Source organism: Cibotium barometz, chromosome 33 (assembly GCF_041138505.1).
Source record: "Cibotium barometz isolate CiBa-2024 chromosome 33, ASM4113850v1, whole genome shotgun sequence".
Lineage (NCBI taxonomy): Eukaryota > Viridiplantae > Streptophyta > Polypodiopsida > Cyatheales > Cibotiaceae > Cibotium > Cibotium barometz.
In genome coordinates, this window is record NC_141078.1 from 21,972,015 (window position 1) to 21,987,777 (window position 15,763).

Consider the following 15,763-nt stretch of genomic DNA (forward strand, 5'->3'; position numbering starts at 1 on the left):
CACCCAGGAAGCTATGAATCTCTCAGCACTACATAAGGAAAAGCTTAAAGAAGAGGTTGGACTGGAGGGGAGAGGAATAAATCTTTGGAAAGATGAACTTCTTGTTGCTGATGAAAATGAGAAGGTATGATATTATCACTTCAAATCAAATACTTTTTGTGTTTAAATGTTTTGTAGTTATGTATTATTATCTCACTCCAATCTTTTGATACATGGCAGCTACAAATTGAGGATGACACATTCCTCCAGAGAACAAGTGGAAGCAGGCCAGCTGGGTTTGGCAAAATGTCAAGCCTAGCTCATTATATTCATGATCTAGGCAGTGCTAAGATCTTGATTTACCATAGGCAGTTGAGCAACAATGGAGAAGCCATTGTTTTCTTTAAATGTTTGTCTAGGGTTTTAGGTGGACATGATCTTCCATGGCAAAAGGAAAAGATCATTTTAATAGAGAGGTTGTCCGCCATAGATATATTTGGGGATTATGTGAATAAGCAGGCCTCTAGGGCCTCTTACTTTTTGTCTTACACTTCTTATGCATTAGCATGTGGTGTTAAGGAGCCCAAATGTCTGGAGGGCTATGGAAAACACAAGCTCATAAGGTTTCGAGAGCTACCCATGATTGCATCAGGGCGGCAGACAATCCAAGAAGAAGAACACGTGGAGATAGCTGAAGACAAGGATACCCCTCTCAGACAAGCAACACAGGCAAGCATTGATAAACAGAAAGTCGACATCAAGCCAACAAGGAAGAAAAAGAGTCCAATCAAGTTCAAAAAGAGAGTTCCGACTGGCAGGCCTTGGGAGTAATAGGATTTAGTCACTCATCAAATATAGCACAAACATTATGTTGAAGTTGAACTGATTTGTACAAAGTCTTTGATCCTCATCAGTTCCTTGTCCGTACGGACGATCAGTACCCTTTTGCATTGGTCCCATCACCGTACGACACTTCAGTACTCTTCCCACACTCAGTAGCTTCTAAAAGCGTTTGACACTCAGTACCTTATTGGTAAGGATCAATAGTGTGTCTAGCATAATTAAGTAGTATTGATTGAATTTTTTGTGTGTAGCTCATGGATGTATTGATGCTTGTTAATATAGATCACATGTTTCACAAAAGAAATACTTTTGATGGAGTCTCAAAACATATAGGCATAACACCAAGAGTCACTTGTTCCACAGAATAAAAATCTATTGATTGAGTTTGAAAACATGTGGACATAACACCAATAAGTTACAAACTGCTATTCATGTTTACTTGTCCATTTATGGTTTCTAAATATCTTCGAATCCCTCCATTGTCTATGTCTCTCTACTGCCATGAATTGTCCAAAGTTTGTCTTCGTCTTTGCTTTTGGGCTAGAATAAAAGCAAGCTTGACTTTGGAACTAGCAACTTTTCTTTTAGCATGCAGCCTTTGTAGAATGCCTCGGTAAAACCATTGGAAGACTTCCTTCACACTATTTGCCTTTTGACTCCCTCCATAGTGTTGTGTGTGTCTGAAAAATGCATTACGTGCCATGTAGTGAGACTTCTCCATGCCTTGGGTAGACCAAATTGCTGGGCATCCATACTTTTTGACAAAATAGGGAAGGTGGTTGTAGATGATATGCTGTTTTCACAGAGACATAAGAATGCATAGTAAGTTATAAAAGAAAAGAGGATCACACTTAAGTAAAAGAAGAAGACATCACTTTACCATGTAGTGAGTTATATTGCAGGCTGTCCACGCGTTTTTCATTGACTTCCCAAAATGTTTAATTGCCTCTTCAAAGTTCTTGTAATCACTCTTTGTCCATGTTACATTGTCACAGAACATGAAGAGTTGATCAAGAGACCTCCACACCTCTGCCTTCACATTTCGTGCTTTCCCATCTGCCTCATGATCTTTCACGGCATTATGGACTTGCTTCCACAATCCATAACTAATCCTTGAAACTGTTCTACCTTGCCTTACTTGCTTACTACTGTGTTTGGGTCGAGACAAGAATCTTCTTGCCTTAACACCACCAATAGAGGGCTTGATTGGTACCTCCTTGCCATTGGTAGACTTTTTAAAATCCTTTGTGATATGAACATCACCTCCATGCAGACCTATATCGGATAACACTTTTTCCAATGCATGAAGAGCATCCTTTCTATTTCTTTCGGGACGGAGTTTCCAAGCAAATCCAATATACAAAAATACCAATTTCTCAATAATTCGACATAGAGCATGCAATGTGCATATGTGAACATTACATAGTGGAATGTCAAGAATGGCCTTGAAGTCAGGGTCAACTTTATCTCTATTAGGTGCTCTCTTCCACCATTTGGAATCCATTACTTGAGCTGATTCTTTGCAGTAAAGACAAGGAGACTTTGAGTTACCTCCTTTACTAACGTTATACATGCACTTAAGTGTTTTAAGATCCCCCGCCATGTGCCACTCTACTTGAAAATCACCTTTTCTTGCAACATGGAGATTCTCTCCTTGCACTTGTCTTTTAATTATTCTTGGTATTTTCGTGTGGTGAAACACCCAATCTAGTGTTTCATGGTCTTCTGTCTTTACCTGTGATTATACAAAACAAAAGTCTTACTATAAAAGATTTGAAAACATTGACTAAAATTAAGTACGAAATAAAAAATGATCATACCTGGAACGAGCCCAACCACCATATGTGTTTCTCCGACTGCACACTAAAATACTTCGAACTCGCTTCAGTCAATGATGCATCAAGTGCTCCATTCATCAATGTGATAGTAATCCTTTCCATTTTCTTTTCCTTTACAACCTCACACTCATCCAGTTTGATAACAAATTTCAAAATGCCTTTGCACTCTTCAAATGTTATTCCATAAAACTCGACCATTCTTCTTTGAAGTTGTTGTAGCTTCTTCTGAGATTGTAACTCACTAGTATCGGCCATTTTTTATGCTTCTGAGGTTGCAAAGTTAGCTTGTCAATCTCATAGTCTTTTTGTAACATGAATTGTGGAAGTGTGGCGGTATCCATACAATCATTAAGTTCAGTGATGGATTCTTTATGAGAGGCCTGCACACGTCGTCAAAAGAGATGCGGAATCTTCGAGAAACAAAAAAAATTAAGGAGATATTTAATGCAAAATCGTGTTAGTTAGATAAAAGATTATCTTATTCTTTTCTAAACTGACAGTTCAGTAGTCCTTACTGACAGTTCTGAGCCACGTTTCCATATTTTATTATTTTTGAGATCTTTTAGGAGAGAAATAAATCGAAAAATAGTGAATTTCTTACAGGGCCCCAAAATGAGCTCCCTTTTTCCCTAATGCCACAGGCCCCTCAGCGAGACTATATGTGATCTGCCATGTCCACGACACAGACTCACAAATAATAGCCCAAGGCATCCTTATATAGTGATAATTGCCACTATACATAGCTAACCTACTATCAATAGCATGTTATTAATTTCAAATCTTAGCCCAATGTATTTGCTTGCTATCTTAGTCCAATGTATTTGCTTGCTATCTCATAATCCTAGGCCCCTAACCTTGCTGGATTAGGTCTGCTAATCCGAGGATTAGCTCTAGGTACATAACATGCAGATTTAAATTATTGTCACACAAAGCACCAGTAAATAACAAGGTTTTTCTTCTTAAACTTGATTGTTAAATTAATCGTGTGGAGTAATTGAAAGTTAATTATGGTCTTGGTTGTCAAATTGGAAGTTAATGATGAACAAAGAAAAAATAAGTTTCAATAAGTATCTAACAATAAACGTTATTTGAAACGTGTTGGTCAAAGAGAAGGACTACATGATCTAACTTGGATATACGTAGCTTTATCTCCAAAATAACATAAAGTACCAAAAAAATTAAATAGGCATTTCTTATACTATGATGGACAAAGAAAAAATAAGTTTCATTTGAAATATATTGGTCAAAGAGAAGGATTACATGATCTAACTTGGATATACATTGCTTTATTTCCGAAATTTATCTTTAAGATTCTTATAAAGGTAAGACAACGTCGGGAAATAATATAACTACATTAAGTTTCTAAACCTCAAGATTATGATGCTCTTCAAGTCATCGCACGAAACATAGATGGAATCCCAATCTACCTCAATCTGGTTTTTGGATTACAAGAAAGGAACATAACATAAACATATTCCAAGAATGGAACATAACATAAGCATATTCAAGAGTGAGAGAGGTTTTTGGATTGCAAGAAAGGAACATAACATAAGCATATTCAAGACAGAGGTGAAAATAGTTGGAGAAGAGACCAAGAGAGGGAGAGGGAGAGGGAGAGGGAGAGAGAGACTAGAGATTGAGAGAGAGTGTGAAGGAGACTAAGATAGAGAGTCGAGAGAGAATCCCGAAGGGAGAAGGGGTTTGTAAGCAAAAGAGTGTAAGTGCAGTGGTGAGGATCGAGAGAAAGGGGGTGAATATTGGTAAGGGTGGCGAGGAACTATGTATGAGAGAAAGGGTAAGGCACCGCTGCTACGAGAGCGTAGACGGGAAGGTGAGTGAGGGAGTGGGAGTGATTAAGCTTAGAGAGGGATTGCGAGAAGGGATGGGAGTCTAGTCTACGTCGATGGTTGAGAAAGGTGGTGAGGAGCCGTAGGGGTTCGCTTAACAACAGGTGGCGAAGGAATAATGGTTGGCCGAGCGAATAGTGAGGGGGGCACGCAGGACAGTGGTGCGAGTAGAATTACGGGCTGGTAAGCTGGCGAGCGAGTGGAGAGGGCTACCGTGGATGAATTGGAGGTAGTGCCCCGAGCGATCTTCTGATGGTGGATTTATAAAAGTACGAGGGGGGGGGGGGGGGGGTGGAGAGGTGAGGAGGAGTCAGCACCGCACCAACTTGCTACGCGTGGAGACGAAAACAGCCAACAAGGCTGGCAGGTGGGCAGAAGAAGACAAGGTAAGAATTCGTGGCAGTATGGCAAGGAAGCTTCTTTCAGCTCATCAACTATCGTAGCAGCACAGAAAAAAATCACCATGCCGTGAGGTCCAGAGAGAGAGAGAGAGAGAGAGAGAGAGAGGGCGGTGGAGATTAACGAGGGGGTCCGTTGGAAGACGATCCCCTTCAATTTTTAATAAAAAATTAAGTTGGGGGGTTTTTCACATCTGTCTTCAATTCGACGGTTGGATGTAGAGATTTTTCATTCTGCAGTTCACTATGCAAAACAAGAGAACAACCATGGTTAAATCACTATGCAAAACAAGAGAACGAACATGGTTAACTTGATGCATGAATTTCCATACGTGGAACCATTAAATTTACTATGTATAAATGTATTTTAACACATAATTATATGTCCCAAGACACAATGCCTGAATTGAAATCATACATAATCGAAATCATACATAATCTATACTGCATCCATCTACTCCAGAGAGATTTGTGATTTTTTAATTTGTATTGCACATTTGGATAGTGCATGTAAGGCAGATTATCATAAAGTAGAGTGAGCCTATATAGATAGATCCAATACTATGTCTAGTAACGAAAGAGGAGCCCCTTCTTGGGCCATGCATGCTACAAATGCACAAAGCCCATATGAGGATGATTGTTAGGAGTATGTGCCTCTTTCTCAAGAGGCCCACGAGGTACAAGGGCAACAAGGATCAATTTCTTTTACTGACATGATGACTACTCCTTAGGGGGGGCTAGTAAATGAAATTAACAACGTTGCTCATAAAGAGAGTGCGTCATTGCTAGTAAATATCGCACGAGTGGAACACTCTTCTAATATTGCAACAACTAAGAATATTAGCACAATGAACCAAAGCGACGTTAGCAAAGAGGGCAAAGGTGAGCCCTAGTGTGGGATGATTCCGCAACATTCACACTTCTCAGATGATATGAGGAGGTATGGTCACATATTAAGAAGGGAATTTACGGGCCAAGGACTAGAAGAAACTGTCACATGCATCAAACGAGGAATAAATAGACACTTTGAAGAAAGTTTACAAGAAAGAAAGAACAAAGCAATTCTTGGCAATTTTATGAAGTTTGTGATATTATGTGTAGAAGTACTCCTAAATGCTCTAGATTGAATGGGGCTATTGATAGTGAAGTACCGGCAACTGAAGGTTTGCAACAAGTAACACCAATTGAATTAGCCAGCAAAGATGAGGACAAACCACAAGTACATGTAACCAACACAACAAACTTGGAGGAGCCGTTTCCAAGTGTAACTAATATAGTCAACTTGGAAGGGAAGAAGGCGAAGGTATCAAAGAAATCAACGTTGGGCCAATCTTGCTCGCATGATGGGCAATGGGTTGCAGGGGATGTGTGAGACTATTCGCAAGGTTGAAGAGAAGCATAATGTGACATTGTGACAATTGGAGGAGAATAGAATTGCATTAGAGGAATGGCTCATGCAGATTAGGGAGGAAGAGAAAACGAAACGCCAACAAACTTATCTTGCTACTCAACTTGAAATAGCAAAGCTTTTGAGCAAAGCTAGGGAATAGTGAGTTTTTAATCCTTTGTACAATCCTTCACTGATAATAGCGTCATTGCTTTAGGTAATGTTCTCAAATTATTTTCAACGTTGTGCAGATTGCTTGGATCTTTGCCACAGGTAATAGGACTCTTCATATAGGTATGGAACTGCATCCTTCTTAATCATGGATCCATATGTGTTTATGTGGCTTATGTTGACGTGGGATTGTAGAACCAATCAAAGTATGTCTATGTATCGATGCTCATCTACTTTGCCTCATTTGCATGAGTTTGTCCATGAGTAGGTACATGCTTGTCATTAGTTAATTGCCTTACAACATTTTCCATCTTGTTAGCATTTTTGGAGAAGGAGGGTTGGAGGTATGGGCCAAGGGTGTGGTGGTGCTTTCCATGACAAGAGACCTTTTGGCAAGCCATCCACTCCAACATTTGGTCCGAGGCTCGATTAGAGAACAAGCACAAGTTCTTCTATTCTATGAGTCGTCTCATGTGTTGCGTGCATTGATAGAGCCTCATTTGCCTTGCTCCAATAATTTAAAGTTTGTTCGAGACCCCATATCAAGCGAGCTTGCATTAGCCTCCACGTTATGGAGATTAGCACATGGACATTCATCCACTAGTGTGTCCCAGTTGTTTGGTGTGGGTGAGTCAACAATCCGTAAGTATATGGGTATCATTGTGGTTTTTTTGTGTGCATGGGAAATGTTCGAGAGACATGGTACTAGTGTACCATATGGTGATTGTCTAGAACGTATCATATATGAGTTTGAAGCATTGACATCTTTTCCTAAACATGTGCGGTGCTGTAGATGGTTCTCACATCAACCTTCAACGGAAGCCACCAAAAAGGTATTTTCTAGCCCAGTATATGTGTAGACATGGATTCCCTACTAGTATTATACTACAAGGTATTGTGGACACTAGGAAGATATTCTAGAGTATCGTATGCAATGCTTCGGGGGGGATGCATGACTCGACACACTTTAAAGGGTACATGTAGGCTTTATGGACGCTTAAAGAGAAGAGAGGTACTTGATGTCCCCAGGTTGCAATTGCAAGGAGTGTCCATACAACCATATATTGTGACTGATTCTTCATATAAGTCCACTACTTTCTTGGTCAAACCTTATAGATCAAAGGCTGGAGAACACTTACGAGAGAGAATAATCTTTGATAAACATTTGTCAAAGGGTAGAGAATGCTTTTGGAATCCTAAAAAATCGTTCGTGTATTTTAAGGGACTTAAATATGGCCATGCCTTTTGCACCAAAAGTAGTAGCTGCATGTTGTGTATTGCATAATTTTGTGCAAATGCGTGGTGAAGTTGAACCGCAAGATCAACAAGATCCTCATTCAAATGGGGGAGACGGTGGAATGGGCTGCATGAGGATGCCGTCTTGTTCTGTGACTTTCTGAGAGAATACAATAGGATCGTAGGTTGAGCAGGTGATTTACTTGTTTGTAGTTTCATTTTTTTATGTTGACTCTTCGAACAATTATTGACTTAGGTGTGGGTTGGTGGGTGGGAAGCCTCTTGGTCCATAGAGTAGCAAACATGCTACTTTGGGGTTTGGTTCCCCATAGGCTTGATTATTGTCATGTGTTTGAGTGTAGGTTCTTATATGGAAGGGGAGGTATCTTGCATGAAGTCGTTGATAATGAAAGGTAATTTAAGTATTTGTTTATTTTACAACTGTACTTTTTTTTTATCACCGATCGGATATGTCTGTGCATGAGCGAAAAAAGCCTCCATCTGACCAACTTCGACCAGGTCACTTTTTGGTCGAACTAAGGTAGCCGAAGGTTGTCATGTGCACTAGTGTTTGCAGAAAACAATTTTCTCAACAATTCAAAAAACCTTCAATCTCAAATTTTTGTAAGTTTTTTTTAAAATTTTTAAATTTTTAACAAAATTATAACTAAAATCCTATAAAATTTTAAGTTTTTGTTGAAAAACTTTATATTTTCAAATTTGAAGATTATTTTTCAAAATTTGGCATTCACCGAACACTAAAAACACTGATCTATACGCAAGTGTCTCTTCTTTTCGTGGCTCTCCGTGCAGAATCTCCCAGTTCCTCTCCCTCCCTCACAACATCCTCTATCTTGTTAAAACAATTCTTCTCCTCGCTCTCTTACCATCCCTCCTCCCTCTCTCTCGGTCTCTCTTGTTTTTGAGAGCTGCCATGCCCCTACGACAATCCTGAAGAGGTAGCATCTGAGTGAATCAGGTCCGACTGAAGGGGGAAACATGTCTCTGCAGGCATAAACTCGTCCGCATCAGGGTTGAGCAGGTGTCCCAGGTGGGCGTAAAACAGATGCCACAGGTGGCCACATGGGCTGGTAAAACTGTCTGCTGACTCTTGAGAGCCAGAAAAGGCGATTGTAGATCATCACGATTCCGAGGCACGCAACAAGGCTCCTATTTGGATCAATTCACAAAGTTGCAGGACCTTCAGGCCATTGCTTATTTGGCACTGGAGAGCTTGAAGCTCGTGGGCGCATTTCAGCTGGAAAGTGATGCTGAGCTGTAAAACTGACATTTGTCTAATGCTTGACAATTCTGATGTTTGCTGTCATGCCAATTAACCATTTGTCAAGAACCTCCTCATGGCTGAGCTGTACAACTGACATTTGTCAAATGCTTGACAATCCTGATGTCTGCTGATATGTCAATTAACCATTTTCCAAGCTCCTCCTCAAATCAACCCCTCGAGGCTCATGGTGATCAGCAGAAACAGACTAACTTTGCCTCAGAATCCTGCTCATGGCTACGCAGGTCACTAGGATTCTAAGCGGGAATGGAATAGAGCATTCCCTATTTCTTTTCTTTTGTCTTGGTGCCATGCATCTCTGGAAGAGACTCATGAGTTGCCATGATAGAGGGAATGGTTACACCCATTTTTTTTGCGATGGGTGACCTTCTGTTATTAGCTGGCAGTGCCTTGTGTAGAATGGGTGGAAAGATGACTGTTCATGGCCGTGGAATAGTGCTCGAAAAATATATATTTTTTAACATAAGAACAACTTTTAAATCTATCCCGTTTTTGTTTATGAAATCTCTACTATATGCCTGTTTTATAACTAAAATATATGAAAAATCATTCTTTAAAATATGGGCTATTAATATTTCAGATAGTTTTTTCTTAATTCTGACCGGTACAAATACACTAAATGCCGTTTTCTTCGAGCACTGCGTGGGAAGACATAATATCAGCCAAGTGCACAGTAATTTTCAGGCACAACGCTTGTCTGAGGGCTTGTCAGCCATCGCAGAATACTAACTGGCTTCTTTGACTGTTAAAACTGGATGGTGTTGACCCATGACCATCACGGATGGATGGCTGTTACCATCCAACCTGGGTTCAAGATATGCTGAGACTTGAAGAGTCTTGTCTAAGGGAGGCACAAGAAGAAAAAGCGAACCACCACCACCACCATCACTCTTCCTGTGAACCATCACTGGCACCACCACCACCGTTATCACGACCACAACAACAGTAGTGTTGGTGGTTGGAAGATGCTTAGCTTAAAGGAGGCACTCCCTTCTTTGGAAGAGGGGCCACAACCTTCGGTTGACGACATAGCATGCATCTTGCACAGGTGCAGAAATGAGAGAAACCTAGTGCAGGCTCTGCGCTTCCATACCTACATCTGCCAAATTGGACTGGAAGCCCATACATCACTCGGGAACTACCTAGTCTCAATGCTGGTGGAAGCTGGAAGCATGTGCCATGCCCAGCAGGTTTTTGACAAACTGGTGTATCGAGCCAAATATTCATGGAATTTGCTCATCACGGGTTATGTTAAAAGTGGGGAGTCATGGCATGCCCTTACCCTGTATAAGAAGATGCAGGAGGATAATTCTTTACATCCTAGTGCGTATGTGGCCTTACTAAAGGCTTGTGCCTTGCTGAAGGATTTGGAAAGAGGCTGTGAGTTACATGCTGAGATTGATAGAAAGGGTTTGCTGGAAAGAAACATTTTCATTGGCAGCACTTTGGTGCATATGTATGCAAGATGTGGCTCACTCTCAACAGCACAGGAATTGTTTGACAAGCTCCTGTTTCGAGATGTGGTATCGTGGAATGCACTAATTGCAGGATATGCTGAACATGGGTGTGGTGAAGAGGCTCTCTACTGTTTCAAACAGATGCAACACAAGGGCATCCCTCCGAATGCTGTCACACTTATTTGCAGCTTGACAGCTTGTGGCAGCATAGGAGCTGCAGTCAAGGGCCAAGAAATACATGCTGACATTGTCAGAAAAGGTTTGGAAAAAGAGCTCCTCATTTGCAACACCTTGGTTGATATGTATGCTAAATGTGGCTGGCTTGCAACAGCTCAAGAAGTTTTTCACAAGATTCCACTTCGAGATGTGGTCTCCTGGACTGTACTAATTGCGGGATATGTGGAATATGGGCATGGTGAGAAAGCAGTCAATTGTGTCAAACAGATGCAACACGAGGGCATTTCTCTGAATTCTCACACACTTGTTTGCAGCTTGAAAGCTTGTGGTATAATAGGAGCCATAGACAAGGGGCAAGAAGTACATGCTGATATTACTAGAAAAGGGTTGGAAAGAGAGCAGCTTGTTGGCAACACCTTAGTTGTTATGTATGCTAAGTGTGGCTCACTTGCAATAGCGCAGGAAGTGTTCGACAAGCTTCCAATTCGAGATGTGGTCTCATGGAATGCACTAATGGCAGGATACACTGCACATGGGTGTGCTGAGGAGGCACTGTACTGTTTCGAACAGATGAAACACGAGGGCATTTCTCTGAATCCTCTCACATTTGTTCTGGGCTTGAAAGCTTGTGGCAGCATAAGAGCCACAGACAAGGGCAGGGAAATACATGATGAGATTGCCAAAAAAGGGTTGGAAAGAGAGCTTCTTATTGGCAACAGCTTGGTTGATATGTATGCTAAATGCGGCTTGCTTGCAACAGCACAAGAAGTGTTTGACATGCTTTTAGTTCGAGATGTGGTCTCATGGACTGCACTAATTGCAGGGCATGTGGAACATGAGAACGGTGAGGAAGCACTTTACTGTGTCAAACAGATGCAACATGAGGGCATCTCTATGAATGCCTTCACACTTGTTTGCAGCCTGAAAGCTTGTGGCAGCATAGGAAGCACAGTCATAGACAAGGGGCGAGAAGTACATACTGATATTGCAGTAAAAGGGTTGGAGAGAGAACTCATTGTTGGCAACATCTTGGTTGATATGTACGCTAAATGTGGCTCACTTACAACAGCGCAGGAAGTATTTGATAATCTTCCAATTAGAGACTTGGTCTCATGGAATGCATTAATTACAGGATATGCTGAGCATGAGCTTGGTAAGATCGCACTCTACTGTCTTGATCAGATGCAAGATGAGGGCATCTCTCCGGATGCTACCACACTTGTTTGCTGTTTGAAAGCTTGTAGTGGCATAGGGGCCACAGACAAGGGCCAAGAAATGTATTCCGAGATCGCCAGGAAAGGTTTGGAAAGAGATCTTCTCATTGGCAACACCTTGGTCGATATGTATGCTAAATGTGGCCTGCTAGCGATAGCACACGAATTGTTTGATAAGCTGCCAGTTCGAGACTTGGTCTCATGGACTACACTAATTGCAGGATATGTGGAACATGCACATGGTGAGGAAGCACTCAACTGTGTTGATCAGATGCAACATGAGGGCATCTCTTCGAATGCTTTCATTCTGGTTTGCAGCTTGAAAGCTTGTGGAGGCACAGGAGTCATAGACAAGGGCAGAGAAATACATGCTGAGATTGCTCGAAAAGGATTGGAAAGAGAGCAGCTTGTTGGCAACACTTTGGTCAATATGTATGCTGAATATGGCTCGCTTGCAACAGCGCAAGAAGTGTTTGACAAGCTTCCAATTCGAGATGTGGTATTGTGGAATGCACTAATAGCAGGATATGCCACACATGGGCATGGTGAGGAAGCACTAAGCTGTTTAGAACAAATGCAAGATGAGGGCGTCTCTCCGGATGCTGTCACACTTGTTTGCAGCTTGAAAGCTTGTGTCTGCATAGGAACCACAGACAAGTGCCTACAGCTACATGCTGAGATTGTGAGAAAAGGGTTGGAAAGAGAGCTCCTTGTTGGCAACATGTTGGTTGATCTGTATGCTAAGTGTGGCTTGCATGCAGAAGCACAAGAATTTTTTCACAAGCTTCCCGTTCGAGATGTGGTATCATGGACTGCATTAATTGCAGGATATGCTGAACATGGCCACAGTGAGAAGGCACTATACTATTTTGACCAAATGCAACATGAAGGCATCTCTGCGGATGTTGTCACACTTGTTTGCAGCTTGATAGCTTGTGGTAGCATAGGAGCCATTATCAAGGGCCAAGAAATACATAATGAGATTGCCAGAAAAGGGTTGGAAAGAGAGCTCCTTGTTGGCAACATCTTGGTTAGTATGTATGCTAAATGTGGCTCACTTGTGGAAGCACAGGGAGTGTTTGACAAGCTTCCAATACGAGACATTGTCTCTTGGAATACACTAATCACAGGATATGCCCAGCTTGGGGAGAGTGAAATTGTCTTTCATATCTTTGGCCTCATGTTAGAGGAAGGTATAAAGCCAGATTTGGTGACATTTGTTGGTGTTCTTAATGCATGCAATCATGCAGGTCTAGTAGATAAGGGCCAGATGTTCTTTGATGCCATTGGCATTGACTATGGTTTTACCCCAACTCTTGAGCATCACACTTGCATGATCGATCTCCTTGGCCGGGCAGGCCTCATCGATGAGGCGGTAGCGATGATTGAAAAGATGCCTTTGCATCCTGATACTGTGTTGTGGCATACAGCGTTGGGAGCTTGTAGAAAGTGGGGCAATGTGGAGCTTGGAAGACGAGTCTTTGAACTTGCTGTGCAATTAGATGAAAAGGACACGGCCTCTTATGTATGTATGTCTAACATGTATGCTGATATCGCCATGCAGGAGGAAGCAAACGAAGTTGAGGTAATGAGATTAAAAAATTGAGTGTGTTGTGCAACATTTATGCAAATCTAGAGGATCTTTCGCCCTATTTTTTCAGAGAATGGTTAGTAAACAGAGATTTAACGAGTTGTATATTGCAAGATGATGTATTAACACACGATGTTGCTTACAAGTGTGGGGCTCTCCCAGAATATAGACTGTGAGACAGGAGGATTAGTTACAAACGGTATTAGGGACAATGACTTTATGCATGTGGTGTGTAGTTATGCATGTGTATGTGTATAAGTATATTTACATACATACTTCAACATTCCCCCTCTCTAAAACCAAGCAAGGGTTTTGTTGTGAGAGAGTGTGCATGTAGTGTGTGTGCTAGTGAAATTTGCGAGTACAACTTAGCCCGGATTGTACGAGATTAATAGTGAATGCCGAGGTGGTTGGCATATTGGTTCCTTCACCGGCATATTTGGTGGAAACACGCCCTTCTTTCAAAAGAGAAGGATGCGGTGATGGGCTCCCATAACCGGTAGAGACTCCCATGGTGAAAGAAAGGGAGCAGAGTCTTCATCAGAGTGGAAGGAGGAGGCAGCAACTCCTGTGGTGGGGTCTCCATTGAGGGAGGCAAAGTGTAATGCCACAATGAAATTGAGAGCGGCCAGTGTGTCTGCAGTAGGAAAAACATTAAGGCTTTGGCAGCCTTGGAAAATTGTGGTGAAGATTATCATGTGTCTTGACGTGTATTGCATAAGCTATAGCTGAGAGTGTCGATTGGGATCTTGCAGGTGCCCAGGTGTGTTGGAGCACGGGCAAGGCCTCGAATTGGGCTGAGCCAATATCTTGCATGAGGCCACGGGACTGTGGTCGAATTGGTGTCAAGATCGTTGATGAGGTTGGCCGAAAGAACAGGGTACCTCTACACGTAGAGTTTCTGCAATTGGATGATCGGGTTTGGTTGGATTGCAGGTATAGGGGGCTTGTATTGGAACGAGTATAGGACAGCCTCCAAAATGAGAAAAAAACGTTGGATAGACTCAATAGATTTGCAGACGCCATTTCTGGTGTATGAAGAGGGACAAGGACCTCAGAGGTAGAGGGATTTACTTTGTTCACAAGAAGGGCATCAGACTCTGTGCCACGACCTCCTTGGAGAAAGGCTTCTGCATCACGGACATAAAACACATAAGGACGCCAAGATGCTAATACCGGGTTAATTGCAGGGGCTGCTAAGAGATGAGACTGAAATGAATGATTCACATTGCACCAGGACCACCAAGAGGAGGTACAAAATCGAGTAGAGGCTCCTCTACATGTGGAGGAACTGCACTGGCCCGATTTGCAGAGAGTCGTGCAGGGACCTGCAGAAAAATTGAAGGCTGCATTGGAACCACGATAAGGGATTGAGGAGGGAGGATCAGGCAGGATTGCCTCTTGCGATTTGAGATGTTGCAGAAGAGGCTGGAAAAAGGCGGCAAGAGGATTGGCCCGAGGGCAAAAGGCGAATTTCATGCCTAGGGAGGATTAGGGTCTGTAGAAATGGATTAATATCAACAGCTATCAACACCTTGACATGAGAAATGCAAGAAAAAGATTAAGACTAATGACAAAACTAGAGAATAATGAAAAGACTAGAGTTGAACAAAAAAGCTCATAGGATAATCAATTAGATAGAGGGCATTTATATAGGCTTGAGTACACTAATTGGAGTTTTTAAGCTTTATTAAGCCATCCACTAATTCTACTTAGATTTGAGCACCATCTCCTTTGAAGTGAGCACCCACTTAGGTTATTTCGGGCCTTCTTTTCGGCTTCATCTAGAGTGGGCATTCCTCACATACCTTCACATTTGGACATCCTTTGAGCCTTTTAACCATAGTATATGACTTATGTAAATTATATATCAATTGAGGGTCACATGACACTTCCCCTTACTCGTAACATTTACTCAATACATCAATTGAGGGTCACATGACACTCCTTACTCCTCTTTTTTTTGGGGACCAACATAAATATATATTAATATACCAAAAAACAGTTACATCTCATATACTGACTTGACAACCCTCAAATCCCATTCAACATGTTACAAATCATGTTCCATCTCTCATCTTCAAATACAAAAGAAGAATTTTCCCAAGAGATTTGAAATCCCAGCTAAATGCATGCTTCCATCAGAACCTCAATAGTGTATTCTTTGGGTGATTGATTCTTGAAAACATCCCCCTTCTTTGACCACACTTTGACCACTGGCCTTGGACCCACTGGATTTTCAATGGAAGCCACATAAGTATATTTCATTTGTTTAACTTTTTTATACCATCTTTTGGTCCTTGGACCAAACATGACTGGTCT

General features: G+C 41.7%; 1 protein-coding gene across 1 annotated transcript; it reads left to right on the forward strand.

Moving 5' to 3' along the window:
• The first annotated feature begins 10,153 nt into the window (after positions 1-10,153).
• Positions 10,154-13,456, forward strand: LOC147619390 (pentatricopeptide repeat-containing protein At5g27110-like). The gene is made up of 2 exons (XM_086773442.1): positions 10,154-10,661; positions 10,791-13,456. The coding sequence occupies exons 1-2, from the start codon at positions 10,154-10,156 to the stop codon at positions 13,454-13,456; spliced, it is 3,174 nt and encodes a 1,057-aa protein (XP_086629568.1).
• The last annotated feature ends 2,307 nt before the right edge of the window (positions 13,457-15,763 follow it).

Excerpts from the sequence above, each read along its gene's own strand:
- LOC147619390 (XM_086773442.1), top strand. The coding sequence starts at position 10,154 with ATGCTGGTGGAAGCTGGAAGCATGTGCCATGCCCAGCAGGTTTTTGAC. Across the intron at positions 10,662-10,790 it reads TTGCAGCTTGACAGCTTGTG|CTCAAGAAGTTTTTCACAAG; the intron begins GCAGCATAGGAG and ends GGCTTGCAACAG.